Source organism: Crocuta crocuta, unplaced genomic scaffold (genome assembly GCF_008692635.1).
Source record: "Crocuta crocuta isolate KB4526 unplaced genomic scaffold, BGI_CrCroc_1.0 scaffold170, whole genome shotgun sequence".
In the NCBI taxonomy this organism is placed as follows: domain Eukaryota; kingdom Metazoa; phylum Chordata; class Mammalia; order Carnivora; family Hyaenidae; genus Crocuta; species Crocuta crocuta.
In genome coordinates, this window is record NW_027527853.1 from 5244125 (window position 1) to 5263968 (window position 19844).

The 19844-nt window shown below is 39.3% G+C and overlaps 1 protein-coding gene across 4 annotated transcripts in view; it reads right to left on the bottom strand.

Moving 5' to 3' along the window:
- Positions 1 to 1115: 1115 nt before the first annotated feature.
- CEP55 (centrosomal protein 55) overlaps positions 1116 to 19844 on the bottom strand; it is a 22112-nt gene continuing 3383 nt past the window's right edge. For all 4 annotated transcript variants that reach the window (XM_077779751.1, XM_077779742.1, XM_077779756.1 and 1 more), the window contains exons 3-9: positions 17802 to 18077; positions 15252 to 15320; positions 8005 to 8155; positions 6249 to 6562; positions 4594 to 4665; positions 3763 to 3888; positions 1116 to 2253 (exon numbers count right to left, since the gene is read on the bottom strand). In XM_077779751.1, coding sequence (XP_077635877.1) covers positions 2053 to 2253; positions 3763 to 3888; positions 4594 to 4665; positions 6249 to 6562; positions 8005 to 8155; positions 15252 to 15320; positions 17802 to 18077 — 1209 coding nt within the window. In that variant the 3' untranslated portion in view covers positions 1116 to 2052. The remainder of the gene's footprint in view (positions 2254 to 3762; positions 3889 to 4593; positions 4666 to 6248; positions 6563 to 8004; positions 8156 to 15251; positions 15321 to 17801; positions 18078 to 19844) is intronic.

Below are 19844 nucleotides of genomic sequence, written 5' to 3' on the forward strand. Positions count from 1 at the left end.
GACTGCTATAGTGGTGTTTCCCTCAGAGATCAGCTGTGTGTTTAAATCACGTGAATAGCATGCAGGACTGTTTCCCTATGCTCAGCATCAGGCTTATCGCTCAGAAGCACTCCATGGCCTGCCTTAGGGGCTACCCTTAGGAGGAGCTCCATTCTACTTGTTAGTCTACTTTTACTCTTTTTCCTACTTTTTCTTTAAAAAATCTGAGTGTAAGATCTGCATCTTTTCAAGAGTAAGACCTCCAGTCTTCACTAGAATAAGGCAGTTTCTGGTGCAGCTTGGGGGGCTCAGTTTGTTTGGCTCAGGTCATGATGCCAGGGTCATGGGGTTGAGCCTGACATCAGGCTCTGCACTGAGCATGGAACCTACTTAAGACTCTCTCTCTTTCTCTCTCTCTCTCTCCCTCCCTCTCCCCCCCCCCACCCCCTTCTTTCCCTGCTTGTGTGTGCATTCTCTTTCTCACACAAATTTAAAAACAAAAAACGAGTAAGGCAGTTTCTGTATCCTCTGTATATCTTGATTATAGCACCTCCTATATGTTACATCTGTTAGATGTTGGCCTGCTCTACTAGATGGTGATGAAGGGGTTACATTTTACTGTCACTGTGTTACTAATACCTAGCCTAGGGACTGACACGTAGATGGCATTTATTAGGTGTTTGGAGAATGAGATTAAAGACGTTGGAGAATTGGCATTGCAGAGACCCACAGAACGGGTGGAGGGGTCCACAAGGCAGGACTTCTCAGACCAAAGGGAGGGAAGAGATCAGTTGGTATGTTCTGCTCTGCTGTGTTCCTCTCTAACTCAAGGAGCATTCCATTACTCTGGTTATGACATCACCTGAGTATACTGAGTTTGGAGAATCCACAAAAGTTTTCTGGCAGGGTAGACAGAGGTTGGGCTTTGGAGCTGATTTGGGAGTTTGAAACCCAAGAATGTGTGTTTTTTTTTTAAGTGATTGTGGGGAACTGAGCCTCCTATAGTTTTTGGTTCTAATGGATCCTTAACTATATTCTCACTTTACACTGTTAGTGAATCCATTGCTCTCTGGCACACTTCTGAGAGCAGAAATCTTAGAATACCTTCCTGTGTACATAAATACAAGACATGCTAAAACGTATTAAATAATTTTATTCTTTTCTCCTTTATATTACTAACAGTAGCCCATATTCAGCATTTTAGAAAACCTGAAGAAATTAAAAAATGGGGGTTTACACACACACGTATAAAAATATATATTCAGATAAGCAAGTATCTGTTCATCACGTTGCCCAACTTTAAGAGTGCCAAAAATAAATAAATAAAATACCTGCAAATCAAATGAGAGGGCTAGATGGTTTTGTTAAAGTTCATTTTAACAACTTTAAGTGACCAACCTGTGCTAATGAAATTCAAGTTAAAGTTACAGCCAGTTAATATGAAAGAAAACACTGTGTGTGGCTACTAAGGAGTATTCCTTAAGCAGAATCGGTCTTGTGCTTCTATCAGAACACAGCTCTGCAGAAAAAGATCAAGAAAAATTCCAACTTTTCTAATAACCGCCTTATAATAGGAAAAAATGTAAAAAGTATTACCAGCTTTTAACAATGGATGTGAAAATTGGAATTGTAGGTTTATGATGTCTGAAAAAAAAAAAGTCAACATAGTAAGATCCTTGGTAATTAACTTTGATTTTTAAAAACCTACAAAAAAACATAAAATATTTGCTTGCTGGTGCAACAGATTTAGCCCACAAGCAATAACCTGAACTATCTCTTCCTTATCAAGTACTTTAACAGTGCAAAATGTTAGCTGTCTCAGCTCACCTCATTCCATCACTGAAGCCTGAGGATGAACCATCTCAGGGAGGTATCACTACCAACGAAAATGCAAAGCAGCCAAAAAAAACCCAAAAAACAAAAACAACAATGATTCACTCCTATGCCAGAGTCTCAAAGGTAGAGAGGCAGTTTCTTATATAAGAGGTGAAATAAGTAATTCAAAACGTCCATAAGCTAATGTAAGATACAGTATTGAATCTTTTGCCACAAAAACAAAGAATAATTATATTGCTATTTTGAACAGTATTCAACGTGGACAAGTAGATCTCGATGCTCGGTGGCTGGGTACTGTATATTGCACTTGGGACATTCCACCAGGCTTTCATTTAGTGTGGCAGTGGGACTTTTTGGTGAGGCAACTTTTACTCTGTTTTCAGACTCTCCTTGGAAAGTGACTAATGGCTCTGTTAAGGCAAATTCACGAAGCTGCTTCTGAAAAACAAATGTATATGAAGTAGTTATAAATTACCCAAATTACCCACAAAGTACTAGAATTGGGTGTTTACATGGATAGGTTTTATTAAAATACGTAGAAAAAAAAAATAAAATAAAATACGTAGAGCCAGACCTATGTGCAAGGCTGACAAAATTTGTTAGTTTTGTAAAAGGGCAAGTTCAGCAATAAAAAAAACTACACAGAATTAAGAGTAGCAAAGAATCTTAGCAGATCAAACAGGTTACACACAGAAATGATGATAATATTGTATAATATCTTTGTGACTTTCCTTTTTAATGGTTTTTTTTCCCCTGAGGAAGTCAGAATAGTCAATACAGCTTAAAAATGAATATTTTACAGCATACTCTAAAGATGAGGGACAGCAGAAAAACAAAGAAAAGTACAGGAAAATTATCCATTCTTTTGTATACCCTCTGGCTTCCTATACTTTGAAAAACAGTCATTAACAGAAATGAACTATAAATTTCAATTTCAAATATTATAAGTGGTCAAAATGGATGACTTACTAAAGAACAGAGTCAAAATATATTTTGTCTTTTACTCATAAAGAAGCTACAAATGATTTTTTTTAACAATTGCTTTTTTCTCTTTCAAAAACTGAGGAATTCTATTTGTAACATTTTACCTTCTGCAAATATTCTGCAGTACTAGGATCATGTATAAAATATGTGCTGGGGCGCCTGGGTGGCTCAGTTGGTTAAGTGTCTAACTTCAGCTCAGATCATGATCTCATGGTTTGTGAGATCGAGCCCCACATCAGGCCCCTCACTGACAGTGCAGAGCCTGCTTGGGATTCTCTCTCTCCCTCTCTCTCTCAACCTCTCTCCCTTCATGCACATGTACTTACTCTCTCCCTGTCTCTATCTCAAAATGAATTAAAAATAAATAAAATATGTGCTAATGGGACACACATGCACAAACACAGTTACCAATAGGTTTGGTTCAAAAGCTTCTTAGGAAGATGAAAACAGTAAGTTAAAAGTCATTTCCTCATAGAAGCAATCTTATGTAAAAGGTTTATGTTTTAAAAGATTGTGCGTTCAAGGTAACCCACAAAATGTGCTTAACTCAACATGCCTGCAACCGTGTTATTAGCAGAACCATCCATTATCACTAAAAATGGCATTTCTTTGTTCTTAAATAGAAAAACATGGTTTCAGTTCAGGATTTACAGCTGCCCTCCCTTATCCCTTCTCCCCCAGGCCAGCCCCTGTTTAGTGCATCTAGAGTCACAGAGGTGATCCCAGGCAGCAATAATGTCATCCTTACACAGAGGCACACAGGGCCCTCATTCTAGTGCTCTGGCTTGATGCTCAACGGGCAGGTGTGCTGCCAATGAAGCAGGGCTTCTGCCTGTTGATCTGAGAAACAGCCATTCTCCAAGCTGTATCCTCCCAGTCTGGGCACTGGTTTGATACATAAATGGGAAAATGGCAGCAAGGGAAAGAAGAAAATAAGGTTTAGTTTAACCATTCCAGACTCACCAAGGATTCCAACTGTGTTATTTGATTTCTTGCTTTTCTCAGTTCCTTAAGAATTACGTGCAGTTGGTGCTGCATATTTTGACGGTCAACTTTTTCATTTTCGAAGTCTAAAGTACATGCATGCATCTGGAAAAATACCCAGGCCGAGACAATTATGGTTAGTACATACTATCAAGTTCTCTTGACTGGGTGCTTGAATTTTTTTTATTAGCATAAGAGGCAAACATTTGCTGTGCCGTCATGGCAAGGATTTATCCAAGTACAGTGAGATGTTGACAAAGAGAAGTTTATGGCTTGGGGGTTGGTTTATCCAAGGAGCGAAGCCAGTGCTTGAGGTGAGCGAGGAGCAGCTTAAGAAGTTGCTGGTTGGAATGTGTCCTCCCCGACCCCCCTTCTGTTCTGGGGCAGGAGGAGAAGGGAAAGAGATGGCTGTTCCCTGGTTTGGAATACACTAAATATCTCTTGTCTGTATTCTGAGAATAAATGGTATCTCTCTGAGTTCTACGTGAAGTTATAAGGTCGCCCTCTTAGGGAGATCCTGCTCGCTTAGAGTCAGGACTTCCGAAGCCATGCAGGGAACAGCAAGATTTACCGAGGCAAACATCTCCCTGGCAAAACAACTGCCACGCTGCCTCAGAGGATCTGGTTTAGCCCAAAGACGGGAATAAATGGCAAGTGCAGATAGTCACTTGCATTTTTGTTGTTGTTAGAGTTTATCAAAAACATTTTTTCATGACTTTCAAATGGTTCTTCATAGAAGAGTGTAAACATGAGGAAAAGTTCCATTTTCTAACAAGTTAAGCTGAATTTAGAAGCAGCCCCAGTAAGTACCTGTTGTTCCAACAGAGCTACCCTTGTTTGTTCTTCTTGATGCTTTAACAGAGACGTGTAAAGAAACTGGACCTGTAGGGTGGAAACAGAGCCAAGCTGTTATACCCGCTCTTTACTGCTTGACCTGGGATGCAGGAAAGGCTCACAAATGTCATAGTGGCTATCTGTACAAGCAGCTAAGCAGGACCACCTTGGCTGAGGGTTCCCTGAGGCAGAGACTGTGAGCCCATAAATGGCACTGATCTCTGCAGTGCACACACCCCCTTTCCTGGAGGTTCTGACATCCGCTAATATTTCTAGGATAATGAAGCTGGCGGTGCCCCACCTCCTTGCCCACAGAGTTGGAACAAAATTCCCCACCATTTCTGCTTAATCTTTTGTAAATATCACTGCTTGCACCTGCAGGCAGAAGCCGGGGTGGTAAAGACTAGGAAGGCAAATGTTATGGACTGTTTTGTTCTCCCTTTCTCAACTTCTGGATGATTAAAAAAAAATTACTATTCTAATGCCAGGAATAACTAACATTGACCCCAGCCCTTTACTTTATTTTCACATTCTCTCAGCTGACATAAGCCCTACAAGGCCAAAAAAAAAAAAAGAAGAAGAAAGACTGCTGTTATTAACTTGACACATCAATAATCTTCAAGTGAAGGAAGTTAGCTGATTTTCCTAAGGGCATACATCCCGAACTAGAGACCAGGTATGGACCCCAAATAATGTTGTTTCCATTATTCCATGCTGCCAAGCAAGATTTAAATGAACGAGTTTCTGTTGAAGAAGTATTCAGTTCTAATAATCCTAATTTAGTAACTCCAACGTTACTGGCAGAGACATCCTGGCAGAAAGTCTTGAGTATAATGAGAACATAAATGGTATCAGGTGATTAACTTGAGCACAGTATCATCACGATCGAGGTGCCTGCCTGGGAACCAGCACTGATTCCCCTCTTTGCTTCACACCTCTTGGCTTCTCACACACACACCTGCCTCGTCTTCCCTGAGGGCCTCTGNTGATCGAGGTGCCTGCCTGGGAACCAGCACCGATCCCCTCTTTGCTTCACACCTCTTGGCTTCTCACACACACACCTGCNTTTCTGTTGAAGAAGTATTCAGTTCTAATAATCCTAATTTAGTAACTCCAACGTTACTGGCAGAGACATCCTGGCAGAAAGTCTTGAGTATAATGAGAACATAAATGGTATCAGGTGATTAACTTGAGCACAGTATCATCATGATCGAGGTGCCTGCCTGGGAACCAGCACCGATCCCCTCTTTGCTTCACACCTCTTGGCTTCTCACACACACACCTGCCTCGTCTTCCCTGAGGGCCTCTGTACATGAGCTCCTCCACAGAAGGGAATTCCTGCTCTCTTCACTGGCTCCTTCTTGCCAAAAGGCCTTTGTCCAAATACCATCTCTGCAGTGAGGCCTCCCTGGCCCCCAGTTCCTGTGTCAGATTGCCCTCCTTTATTTTCCGGAGTTCTTTAGGTACTGGTTTATGGTCTGTTTCCAGTCTAAATAAGAATCCCAGGGAAGGGCAGGAACTTGTTTTGTTCCTTGCTGGTTCCCTACTGGTTAACAGAGTCTCTGATGCTTGATAAGTACAATGGCAATTCTGAATTCTGAATCATAGAAAGTCTTACTGGTTAGGCTCACCTGAGATAAGAGCTCTTCAGATCTTTTCTTCTCTTCTTCAAGCTTTTCCCTCGCAATATCATTCTCTTCCTTGAGCTTTTGTATTTTCTCTGTCTTATGCCTATCGTCTTCCAGATGTTGTACGTCTGCTTTTCTTTGTGAACACAACAATTGATATAAATCTTGAACTTCTTTCTGGGTTTCTTCATATTTTCTTCGAAATTCACTAAGTTCAAAGCTCAACTGAGTTATGGTCTGTCGTTCAACCTCAAGATCTTTTTTTGCATTTGCCAAGAGATTGTTGTAATATTTTTGCTTTTCTTCTTGAAGATAACCTATGACAAACACATCAGGGCACAACTCACTTTATAAAATAGATAATATTCCTGTGAAGCTAAAACTAAAGACATTTCTGTAAAAAAGATATTACAAAATGAAGGGTCAAGAGATAGAGTTGATATCTGATGGGACAAGATACAGAAACTCAAGAACATTATTTGAAGTTAAACTAATAAATAGAAGAACTGAAAACAGTGATATGGCTATTCTATGGGAGGGAAAGTCACTAACGTCTAAAGATAAATCAACAAATGAGATATAAGCTCATTATTTATAGGTATACTCACCAAAATCAAAACCAGAAATGTTAAAAGCAGCTGCTCTATTGGGAGAAGGAAATAGCAACCTGTGATGGACTAGGAAGAGTGGGGCGAGTCCTCCTATATTACTATTAAATTACCTTAACAAGAGCTTATACTACTCTGATAAAACACATATACATGCAGAGAACACTATCGCCAAAGAAGAAATTAGACTTAGCCCACAACTAAAATCTTACTTTTACGTGTAAGATATAACTTACAAAGGAATTACAGTTAAGTAACTTTGTGCCCAGTTCTTTTTATATTTTCTTTTTCACCATTAGTTTCATTTTAAATACTTAAATGTGAAACTCCAAGATTAGGAATCTTGTCTCCCTTTTTCTAGCCTTCTCTTTATATAATTCAAGGCTTCAGTCCCATTAGGACTATCAGTCTTTTTTTTTTTTTTTAAGATTTTATTTTTAAGTAATCTCTACACCTAATGTGGGCTTGAACTCACAACCTCAAGATCAAGAGTCGCATGCTACACTGACTGAGCCAGCCAGGTGCCCCTGGGCTGTCAGTCTTTTAACAAGTGCTTTGCACGGGGGTTTCTCTTTTCTTAGCTAGTCACCTGGCACTACTGAACATTATCTCCCCATCTATAAAATGAGAATACTGACCCTTCCTGCCCCGCCTCTTAAGAGTTCTTGTGAAACTCAATGTCAAGGAAGCTGCAAAGAACTTGACAAAAAGACTGATTCATTCTTAGGAGCCTTCATTTCAATTTTGTGGTAAATTCAAGACTGAAGAATCATCTATAAGATATATTCTTTCTCCTGGGATTGATATGAATACATGCAAGGAAGCAGAGTAAAAACGTAATCAGTGACAAGGCAGACTCTGAGGGAAATAAAGCTGGAGAAGATCTTTGAAGGCAGAGAAGGACATGCACGAAGGAGAAAATGTAATGTGCCTTCAGATGTGCCAGAGATCCATTACTCTGTGGCTGTGCCCCCTTTTATCAAAACCAGTGAGAAAACAGACTTGCTAACATGGTATTTCTTACTTCAAGGTTAGAAGATTTGCTTACTTTACTTTCTAACACGTATTTATAAAAATTTAAATTTGATGAATTTCTCCTTTTGGAAAATGTCAGGCAGGCCTACCCCAAAAGAACATTTTTATACCATTACCTTCTGATTCAGCCTTTTTTGTCTGCTGTGGGAGTGAATGAGCAGCTGTTTCTGATTTCTGTTCCAACTCGAAGATCTTGGCCAAAAGTCCTTTTACATAGGCCTCCCGCTGCTGATCATACACAAGCCACTGCTGATTTTTCTCCAGAGCCTCAAAATGAAAATGAAAGCAAACCATTAAAACGAAAGACCAAAATCTTAAAATGAGAGGGAGCCAAAGTGATGTGGCCTTTTCCAGTATGCAGACCCTCTTGTGGTTCATATAGTAGAAGTCTAGACCACCACTGCATGGCTTGCTACCTCAAGATCCATTCTAACGTCAGGCTCCTTCAGAGCACCCAACACCACGGCAAAGTCATGTTCCCGTGGGGTCAAGTTCATTCGTCTGCTGTCTCCTATGTGTATATATACTTGCTTTGCATCTGTGCCCATGTCGTTCTCTGTAAACTAGAATGCCTCTGTGGCAGAGGTGAGGTGCGCTGCTCAGGCTCCCTTTAAGAAAGGTGGATTTCTACCCAACACATAACTCTGCTCGGGAGCTCTCCTTGGAGACGTCGACCCTGTCAGGCTTGCAGTCTGGTGTTCCTGCCCCGTCCTGCCACCCTTTTTCTCCTTTCACAGGTGTTGCTGCCCAATAAACTGCTCTCCAAACTCCATCTCAGTGTCTGCTTAGAGGATCAACTTAAAGAGCTTCCCCCCGTCTTCATCACCAATTTTCATCCTTTACATCTCTTACAACTCAAGCAAAAATCCAAAACTGGGATCACTCACTTGTTTTGTATAGAGGCTTATGAACTCAGTTGTTACACAGATCTACATATTTTTAAAGTTATTTTACCAAACATCTTCAGCTTTTTATCTGTACTTGCTATGTCTTTCAAATAGTAAGTTTCTTGAAGTGGCAGACCATGCTCTTCTGAGAGGATTCCCAGCTTTGTGTACAATATGTACACTCAAGAGTTATTTGGATGATGGGATAGTATTAATATGACAGTGTCTATGTAAGTTAGCTCGTAACAGGGAAACTGATTCACTTCACCGTTACTGCTAACACTAGTTTTTCTTTTTGGTTATATCTTTCCCTCAAGAAACTAGATATGCTCTGATAGCCTTACCAGGCCACCTAGCTAAGTTTGAAAACCTGACCCCACCTGATCTGTGGCAAGACACTAGCAAACACTCCTATAAGAAGCTACATTAGCTTTAGTGGATAAAACAAGCTGGAACACCTGGACAAAGGCATGTCCTTTCTGAGGTGGTTCATTATTATCAGTCAGGACAAGCTCATATCACCTCTGATTCTAGCTCTCACTGTTCTTAACCACTGGATCCTTGGAAATTCAGTGAAAGGCAAAGTATCTCCAGTAATTGCACACTACCCCACCCCTTTGACTCCTGCCCTAGTTTCGCCAGAGAGGTGGAGTTTTGTTAATGAAAGTGGGGCCCAGATTCAAGTTGAAAGCTAGTAAAAAAGATGATTCATCGGCTGGCACTGGGGGGGGTTTGGGGGGCGTCTAGAAATTCTTAAATAAGCACTGTTATGCAATGAGATAACTCTTCTTTCCTTTCTAATCTAGAAGTTCAATCTAAGAAGATGGGACTGTCCCTTTCTCGTTCTTTGCTCCTAAGAGGCTGGGGAAATAAGTCTCAATGACTATTTGTGTAGAGAGGCTGTTCATATCTAAACCTGATGTCACACGTGTAAAATGTTACAGATGAAGGGTCCCAGAAGGAGGCACACACAGTGATGTAAACACCCCTTCGTGAAGCCAAGCTCATTAGTACGGAGTGCTCTGGCCCTGGTGCCCGTGCTATGACCTGTTTGCCCCCACAGGAATGCCTACTTGAGCAATGATTCACTATTGGATCTTGGTAAACCCTGTGTCTGGATTAAGAGAAAAAAGGAAAAATATGTCTATTTTTTGCTCAATAATACAGATCCTCAGTTGGAAGGCAATTTCCCCATTAAGAGAGTAAGAAGAGGCACAGGCTATCACCAAAAGCTCTAGGTTAATTAACACAATGATCACTCCGTATTTTGCAGAAAAACAGCTACTCCTTATAAATTCAGTTCAACCTCTCCGTTGGTCCCCCAAAGTGCTATATCATTTTAATTATATTAGTAACAGAATTTTTGAAAGCTTCATGACACCACTTGCTGAAACTGGAGCTGTGTTCCCTTAGGCTAACATTAAAATGGTCCACAATGTGCCTCATCCCATCTCTTTAAGTTACAGCCTGGCCATTCCTGGCCTCCGCTGCCACCTTGTTGTCTACAGAACTATACACACTCTGTGCCTTGCTTAAACTCTTCCCTCAGCCCAGATGCCCTAGAACTCCTTCCTATATCACCCACTCACTTAAATCCCACCTTTTCATCAAGTTCTAGTGCATCCGGGCTTGTCTTTCAAGGCTCCTCACCATAACTGCCCTCACCAAGTTCCCTCTCCTTTGTAAGCCAACAGTGATTTTAATGTCCATTCAGTCCATTTGGTATCTCGTACACTCATGACCTTGATTGCCTCCTGATTCTAGTTCTTATCTGAGCTAGAACATGAGCCCCCAGAAAGCTGAGCCCAGGCTTGTTTAGATTCTGTAGGTTCTACTCATGTGTTCGATGTTTCCATAGCAAGCACCTGCCTGATGAGTGTTTGTGAATGATGGTGACGACATGGAGTGGAGGAACACTGACTGCCAGAATCAACAAGCATCCAAGCAAGTCTTTCAGACCCAGATTGAAGTTGAGAGTATGCAGGGAAGGGAGGAAATAGCATGAAAGAATCTAGTAGAAGTTCCTTACATACAGTAGGACAATCCATTTAGAATGATTCAAAAAGAATCAAACACTTTCAAGAATCTATTACTCATTAACTAAGGAATGTATGGAAATGTAATCAAACCTCTTCGTATTGGACCTACCACAGCTATTTCTGTGATTTTAACAAGTGCATAATATGTACCCCTCATGTCATCATTCATCCTAGACCTGTTGGAATTTATTATTATCAATGGTTGAAGTGGCAGCCAGGGTGTAAAATTTCATATCCTTCAGGGGAGCCAAAAAAGATGGTACAAAGTTCTTGACAAAAATGCTGCATGATCAAATCGGACTGAAGCAAAACATACATACTGGAATACATCTTCAAAAGTGCTCAATTCTTTTTGAATCACACTGCATTTGTTGTAGGTATACTGAAAAATGGGGACTCCCCTCCCCTACAAGCTGGCATCTCCCCTAGGGAGTGAGATGGGAAAAGTGGTAAGGAATATACTGGACATTTTTGGTTGTAATCAAGGCATCTTCTTTCAGATAAGAATTTCTATCTTTAAAGATATAAATGACTGAGTCTCAAGTCTAAAAAGATCTCTCTATATAAAAACTCTTAAGTCTATAGAGTTCCTCTAACCTTTGCTAGGTTCTTTCCATGAGCATCCTACAAACTCATGAACACCTGCCCCTCTCCCTTGCTCATGCTTGCTCTCTCTCTCAAATTAAAATATATATATACATATATATATAAACTAAAAATTAAATGAACCTGTCCATACATTATTTAAGTATGAGAAACAGAACTACAGGTTAAGATTTGAGGTGCAATATTTTAAAAAGCCACATGGTGGCAATATTACTTTATTAAAGTAGTAAACATTTCTTTACGTGGGCCTCTTCTCAGACTGCGTTTGCTTGCTTCTCTAAATAGCATCAATAATTAATGGATTTGATGGACTAGTATCAATAAATGGCTGATAGTAGTTTTGCATCTTTCCAGTCATCATTATATTACTATCTCTTCCAGCTTTGTGTCCTCTACACATTCCTTAGGCATGCATTTAAAATGTCCACTCAAGTTACCAACAAAAATATAGGGCAGAAGAGGACAAAAGGGAAGCCCTGTGGAATGCTACTAAAGCTCTTCCTCCTGGCTTCCCAGAGATACATTACATGCTTCGTGGGCAAAAACTGAAATGCAGGTTGAAATGTTAGCCTATACTAGAGGAATAAAAATGTGAGTCAATTGACAAAACTGGAATATGGCTGGTAGATTACACAGAAGTATAGTGTCCTTCTTAAATTATTATTAAAGTTGCTATCGGTACTGTAGTAGTGTAAGAGGACATCCTTGTTCTGAGTAATATATATATTAAAGTATATAGGTTTAAAGGGCTGTAATATATGCAACTCACTCTCAAATGGTTCAGCAAAAAATATTATATGGGGGGTATTGAAAGAGAGAGGTATAAGGTGGAGCAAAATGTTAACAATGTTTGAATTTTGGTAACGAGTACTGGGTGTTGTTTTATGTATCATTTTCATCCTTGTAACTTTTCTGCAAATTACTTTTTCCAAATAATTAATTATTACCTATCTTCCCTAAATTGTTTAAAAATCAGATTTTAAAAATTAAGAGCAAATATTTCAACTTCCTCTTAGCTATTTGGTTTGCAAGTTAATGACATTGTACAACATTTACAGTATGAACGCCATGTGATTATTTCAAATAGGTCAGCCAGACTTAAACGGTAGCGGAGAAATGATAAAGCTAGGCTTTAAGAAAGGTAAGCATGAGTTTTTAGGTCTTATTTTACCAAAACAAATACTGATTTTTAAAATAGGTGGGCAAAGCGCTCCAGGAAGCTTTGCAAGAGACTGGAGGAAGGGTAAGGGACTGGAATTGCTGGGCTCTCAAGGCGGAATAATGCTACAGTGCCTGTGCTCAGAAGAGTGACCGGTCACTTTCCTTGCTCCCTAGTCTCCTCCTGGGCTCAGAGACAACCAGAGCTAAACCATCTCTTGTTCCTCAAACATGTAAGTTAATACAGCAGCAGCTGGGAACTTGTTGGAAATGCAGAATCTTTGGCCCTAACCTTGATCAATGAAATCAGAATCCGCATTTTATGAAAATTGCGTAGTCTCATATGCACATGAGAGTCTGGGAGGCATTGCTCGGTCTATTGAAGGTGAGTTGGGTTAAATTTTACTCTACTTGTCTAAAAGTCTTTTCAAGGTAAACAGAGCAGAGAAGCACAATGTGATCCTTAAGTAAGCCGGGAAGATAACATGGAATAAAAAGACTGGGTATACATGCATAACATTTCAAAGTTACTTTCATATAAAGAATTGTCATTATCTGAGGTGCCTGGGTGGCTTAGTCGGTTAAGCGTCTGAGGGGCGCCTGGGTGGCTTAGTCGGTTAAGCGTCCGACTTTCGCTTAGGTCATGATCTCGCAGTTCGTGGGTTCGGGCCCCACGTCGGGCTCTGTGCTGACTGCCAGCTCACAGCCTGGAGCCTGTTTCAGTCTGTGACTCCCTCTCTCTCTGACCCTCCCCTGCTCATGCTGTCTCTCTCTCTCTCTCCTAGAAATAAATAAAACATTAAAAAAAAAAATTGTCATTATCTAAAAATAACCTTAGCTGATATTTGAAGCAGTTGGTGCTAAGAAGCCTAAAAATTACAGACAAGTTTAAGACAATAGCATATTTTTTTAGGTACTAATAAAATTCAAATGTTCTAGTCACTGGGGATATAGCAATGAAAAAAACAGAAATCCTTCCCTCATAAAACATATACCAATGTATACACAACGGAATATTACACTGTGATCAAAAAGAATGAAATCTTGCCATTTGCAACAAAGTGGATGGAACTAGAAAGTATTATGCTAATCAAAATAAGTTAGTCAGAGAAAGACAAATATCATATGATTTACACTCTTATGTGGAACTTAAGAAATGAAACAGATGAACATTGGGGAAGGGAAGGAAAAAGAAGAGGGTTGCTGGAGGGAAGGAGGTTGGGGGGATGGGCTACATGGGTGATGGGCATTAAGGAGGGCATCTGTTTGGATGAGCACTGGGTGTTATATGTTAAGTGATGAACCACTAAATTCCACTCCTGAAACCATTATTACACTATATGTCAAGTAACCTGGATTTAAATAAAATGAAAAAAATATATATACCAATGTAAGAGTCATGTAATAAAGTGAATAAAATATATTGTAGGTTTAACAGTTTACATGTGATGAGGGGAAAAGTTACAAAGCAAGAGAAGGGAATAGGAATTGTCTGGGAGCTATAATTTTACAAAAGTGGCCAGGTAACCCCTGGCTACACTCCCCTACCCCTCACTACTCCCAGAAAGTGACAATTAAGTATTATCTGATGAGGTGAGGAAATGGGTCCTGAAGCTATCTGAGGGAAGTGTGCCAGGCAGAGGGAAGAGAAAGACAAAAGGCAGTGTGATGCAGGAGTAGCTAGAAAGCCAGCGTGGCTGGAGAAGAAAAGGGGGAAAACTAGAGGTGGGGAGGTAAATTATTCATAGATATGTGCCTCTGGTAGGTACTGATATACACAGAATGATAAAGGTCAGAGTAACATACAACACAAAGAATTTATTTTGATAGATCTTTAAAATTTATGTTTCTTCTTCTTTATCTTAGTTACCTGTAGGTAAATTACTTTGATAAGGCAAGGCTACTATAGGATCCTGCTATACAGACACTGGACAGATTTAAATTCTTTTTAAGATCAAATAGATCTCAAGGTACACTTGCCAGATGAAATAAAACAGGAATCTTAAGAGCAACTTAGAGCAGGGTAGACATGCCAGTAATATTTCTAGAATCAAAATACCTACCTACTGGCCTAATAATTAACTCAAGAATTTTATACTTTGTATATCTGATACTAAAACTCAAAAAAAAAATACAACCCTGAATTTATTCAATTCCTAATGAAACACCTTACTGTATTAAAACAGAGGTTTGAAATAATATAGCTTCACCATATATGTAGAAATAACCTCATACCAAATTCTACAGGATATGTACTGAGTATACTAAGAATGTGTTTCCTTTTCAAACTATGAAAGCAAGGGAAGAATTTTAAATGAATAGGTACATCTTGCATGAATAAACAAAAAGAGAAACTATAAATTAAATTATACCATAATAAAATAGTTGGGCAAATTCGATTTAGATGAAAAAGGGATGTTGTTGAGATGTTTGGGTGATTTCTAGGGCTTTCTAGCCTATTCATGAGACCATGATTAGAGTAACTGTCCCTCTTGAATGCCTAGAATGATATCTAAGGTAGTAACCTAGGGAGATAATCTCAAACCATTCAGTTCTCCACCTCAACAGATTGTTTTCAAGTCACAGCATCAATGGTGTCAATTTCCATGAAATTTAAGAATGAATGAATCAGTCCTCTTTTCCCATAACTGAATAAAAGGAAAATGAACTTACATCTTTCAACTGTATTTCCATTTCATGAACATTACTCATTGATGAGTTGAAGCAGCTTGTGGCCACAGTCTGAAATAAACCAGTATTAGTTAATATCATAATTTTAACAATACAAGTTTCCTCATTATATTTAGTTCTATAATAACATAGTATACTTCACAAGGGCATCCCCAAAATCCAGATCTAGTACATGCTGATGAATCATCATGCCAGGTGATGAGTACAAGAGAATGAATATCTGGAAGCTTCCTCAGCACACTGGAAGCCCCGAGATTTCGTACCTAATTTGACTTCTGAGTCCTCTGAATTGCTGGAATACCTCGGTGCATATGAATTGCCCAGTGGTTTTCACCAAAATGAGATAAAACAAAAAGAAGTGGGCTATTTAGGTGAAATCTGGAAAATACTAAATTGTCAAACAAAAGATAAAAGTTGTTTTCTAGAATTATATTTGTATTAAAAATAGTAATTGCTACTAGTTAGACAGATTTTATGGAACTCAAAACATAATTTCTCTCCCCCTTTTTTTTTTTTTCATTTTCTCATAGAGGAAGAAAAAGAGAGGAAATAAATGTTTAGGTATCCATGATAACCAACAGAACTCATAAAAAGCTATATTTCACTCTCTTTAACAGCTGTAAAGAAATAGATTTGTGTGAACAATGGCAACAAATCAAAATATTTTTCTCCAAAGGTTCTCTAGATACTCACCCTAGTATAAAGCCCCTCCTCTCTCTCAATTCAGTCCTCTTAGTAAAAACCATGACAGAGATAGGTCACCAAACCCCTTTCTATTTTTCCCTGGGCATACTTGGACTTCACATTCAGCCTTCCCCGTGAGGCCATAAGACTGAATTCCATCCAATGGAATGTGGGCAGAAGTGAAATATACCAATGCCAGGCCTGGCCCCCAAGCCCACACCCCATGCTCCACACACTCTCTCTAGCTTACAGCTGTACATAGAGGATCTGGTGGAAGGACAGGGGAGCCACTAGATGGAAGGAACCTGGATCTGAGTGACTCTTGGAGTAAAGCCTCCTCCACTCCAACCTGCACTAAACTGTGACATGAGGGAAAAAAACGAACATTTATCATATTAGACCATGAGATTTGGAGGTTGTTTGTTACAGCAATAAAACAGGCTGACTACTACAGAAATTAATAGTGGCTAGCCTACACAATTACTATAAGAATACATGTTTTTAAAATTATCATTTATACCAGGATTTGTGTTTCCATATTTGAGAGTGGAGAAACTAATTCTAGAGTTTTAAGGAAAAGTTTTAGGCAACCACTTTGGATCTCATTATAATTTTCATTAGTTTTAGTTGCATGGAAATTCTCTAGAAAAGTTTAACCTCTTTAAATTCACCTGTAAAAATACTCAACTGCCCATCTATGAGAAGGCACATAAAAGTGCATAATTACACATAAATGTATACGTCTGATCATTCTGACTACTCTAAATGGGAGAGAAAGTGCAAAGACCCCGAATAACATTGAGGTATTTTATCTGAAATCTACAGATTTTCTTCTATAGGTGGTATTAATAGTTGTAATGTATTATCCAAGTATCCAAATTTATTAAAGAATCAAAGATCTGATCAACAAGAAACCATTTACAGAGCATTTACTATATATCAGGCACTGTGCTAGGGGATTTAGATATATTATCACATGTTATTCCCAGTATTCTTTCACCATTTTTGGACTTCTTTATCTCCTTCACCTATTTTAATCTCCAGTATTTTTTAAAAAATTTTTGATGTTTTTATTTTATTTTTGATAGAGACAGAATGCGAGCATGCGAGGGGCAGAGAGAGAGGGACAGAATCTGAAGCAGGCTCCAGGCTCTGAGCTGTAAGCACAGAGCCCGACACAGGGCTCGAACTCACGAACTGAGATCATGACCTGAGCTAAAGTCGGACACTTACCCGACTGAGCCACCTAGGCTCATATTTTAATCTCCAGTATTCTTATCTTGATTTTACCATTGCAGAAACTGAGGTTTAGGAGAAGGGTCTTGTGAATTCTAGCATTGTCTCTAAGGCTAGAAAGGTTATAGTCACACAACTAGCAGAACCAAAATCTGAACCCAGACCTGCCTGCCAATAAAGTCTTGCTCTTTCTGCCACACTAGTAACTTTCGAAAAAAAGAGGGGGAGCAAAAGCACTTGTGCTTGAAAAAGCACTCTTGATATTATCATTGTGTATCTCAAATTTGAAAACAGTGACAAAAGGAACCCTATTGTCTTCATGACACAAACTACAGGAAAAAAAAAAAAAAACAACAGCCCAAGAAAATCTTGGATGTTGTAGATACACAGTGGATTCTGTATTCCGAACATTCCCTTGTGCAAAACAATGGTCTGGGGAATGGAGGGAGCCATAATAACTATTTTTGTTTATGGAGAGGGTATCAGGCTATAAAAAAAAATACTATACTGTTTCATCATTGACAACTGCGTTTTAACAAACTCATTCTTCACAAGAACTACAAACTGTATCAGAAAGGGGAAAAAATCTGGGTTTAAAGAAATGGCAAGTACCTGTGATAAACGAAGTGTACTGGCTTTGCTCTCAAGTTCAGCAAGCCTTGCAGTTGTAGCAGACAACTGTTTTTTCAATACATCGGTCTCTTCAGACAAGGATTTCAACAGTTGTTCCCTCCTTTCCCCTTCCTTTGTTTTCTCTTCCAGCTGTTCAAGCAATGCCGTAGTACTGTATTTGGCTTTCAGCTGCTCTCTGAGGCGCTGTATTTCTTTGTCTTTCTCTGTGAGATGATAAGCATTCTTCTCCCTCTCAGCTTCCAGGACTCGAATTATCTAGATATAAACTAAGAAGAATCTTAGAACAAAGCCATGTCAAACATGGACATAAACAACATCCAACAAGCATTTACGAAGGGTTTATTACACATCAAGTCACCATTATACTAGACACCAGGGCCAAAAAAAAAAAGAGCACAAGTTCTTGTGCTCAGAGAGCTCACAGAGAGGGAAACCAATGCAATATGGTGAGTGCTGTAGTTCAGATACATGTAAAATGAATGGGAGAAGCCAGCTAAAGAAAGGCTGGCTCCTGTATGAGTATGTGATAATCACCCCTCCATCCTACCAGTTCCAACCATCTTAAAGGCTAAAAGTGAGTCCTACAAGAGATATATGCTCATTATTGAACACAAAGCAACAGAACTTAAAAATTACAGAATGTTACAGCTGGATAAAAATGCATTCATTAACTTGTTTTTTGTTAATAAATGATTTGGTGGGGCGCCTGGGTGGCTTAGTCGGCTAAGCGTCGGACTTTCGCTTAGGTCATGATCTCGCGGTTCGTGGGTTCAAGCCCCGCGTCGGGCTCTGTGCTGACTGCCAGCTCAGAGCCTGGAGCCTATTTCAGAGTCTGTGTCTCCCTCTCTCTCTGACTCTCCCCTGCTCACGCTGTCTCTCTCTCTCTCTCTCCTAGAAATAAATAAAAAAATATTAAAAAAAAATAAATGATTTGGTATCAAATCTAAAGGCTGATCTTCAAAGTACTGTTCACATTTCCAAGGATTTAAAAGATAAGGAAGGCACACTTGTTAAGTTGCTGCTGACAAAGGAGAGAAAGCATCTATGGATAGTCCATAAAAAGTTAGCAGAATGACTTCATATGCTAACAAGGTAAAAACAACAGCAAACCTCAAACTTGCATGGGGGTGGAAGGGAGAAGCAGCTATTCAAATATAAAATGGGGAAACTGAGTTAAGTGACCCTGAGAAAATGATGAGGGGATTTTAGTTGCCTCAAGCCTAAGATATGGCAGTAGTATGATACAGTTACCAAAACAAAGCCCGTATAATTTTAGGCTTTTGTAGAATACAACATTCAAATTAGTAGAAATAATACTGCCATTTCAACCCATGTTTGCCACTGTGAACAATATTAGGTGCATAAGTCAGAATATGAACACATCACAAAATGTTCAGGAAAGTAACCAGGATGATAAGCAGCTAGAAAAGTTGAAGAATATGTGATTGGTCTACAGAAAAGTAAGAGGAGGAGCACCTGGGTAGCTCAGTCAATTAAGTGTCTGACTCTTGACCTTGGCTCAGGTCTTGATCTCATGGTTTGTGCTGACAGCTCAAAGCCTGCTTGGGATTCTCTCTCTCCTGATCTCTCTCTGCCCCTTCCCCATGTGCAAACACACTCACTCTCTTGCTCTCTCTCTCTCTCAAAATAAATAAACTTATATATATAAGAGAAGGTAAGAGAAAGCAAGATTTCCTCAAATATCTGAAAAGTCATCAAATGGATAAAAAAATAGATTTGTTCTATGCAGCTATAATAGGTACAATTAGAACAAATGGGTAGAAGTTACAAGAAGTTCAATTTCAATGGATTACAAAGGAATAAAGTTTTAACAACAAGTGCTTGTATAAAGTAGAAAGAACTGGAAAGAGATCCCTCAGGGAAGCTATTAGATTCTATCACCAGATTTTAAAATAATCTTTGTATCTAAGGGATGCCTGGGTGGCTCTGTCAGTTAAGCGTCTGATTCTTGATTTTGGCTCAGGTCATGAGCTCACGGTTTGGGAGTTCAAAGCCCACTGT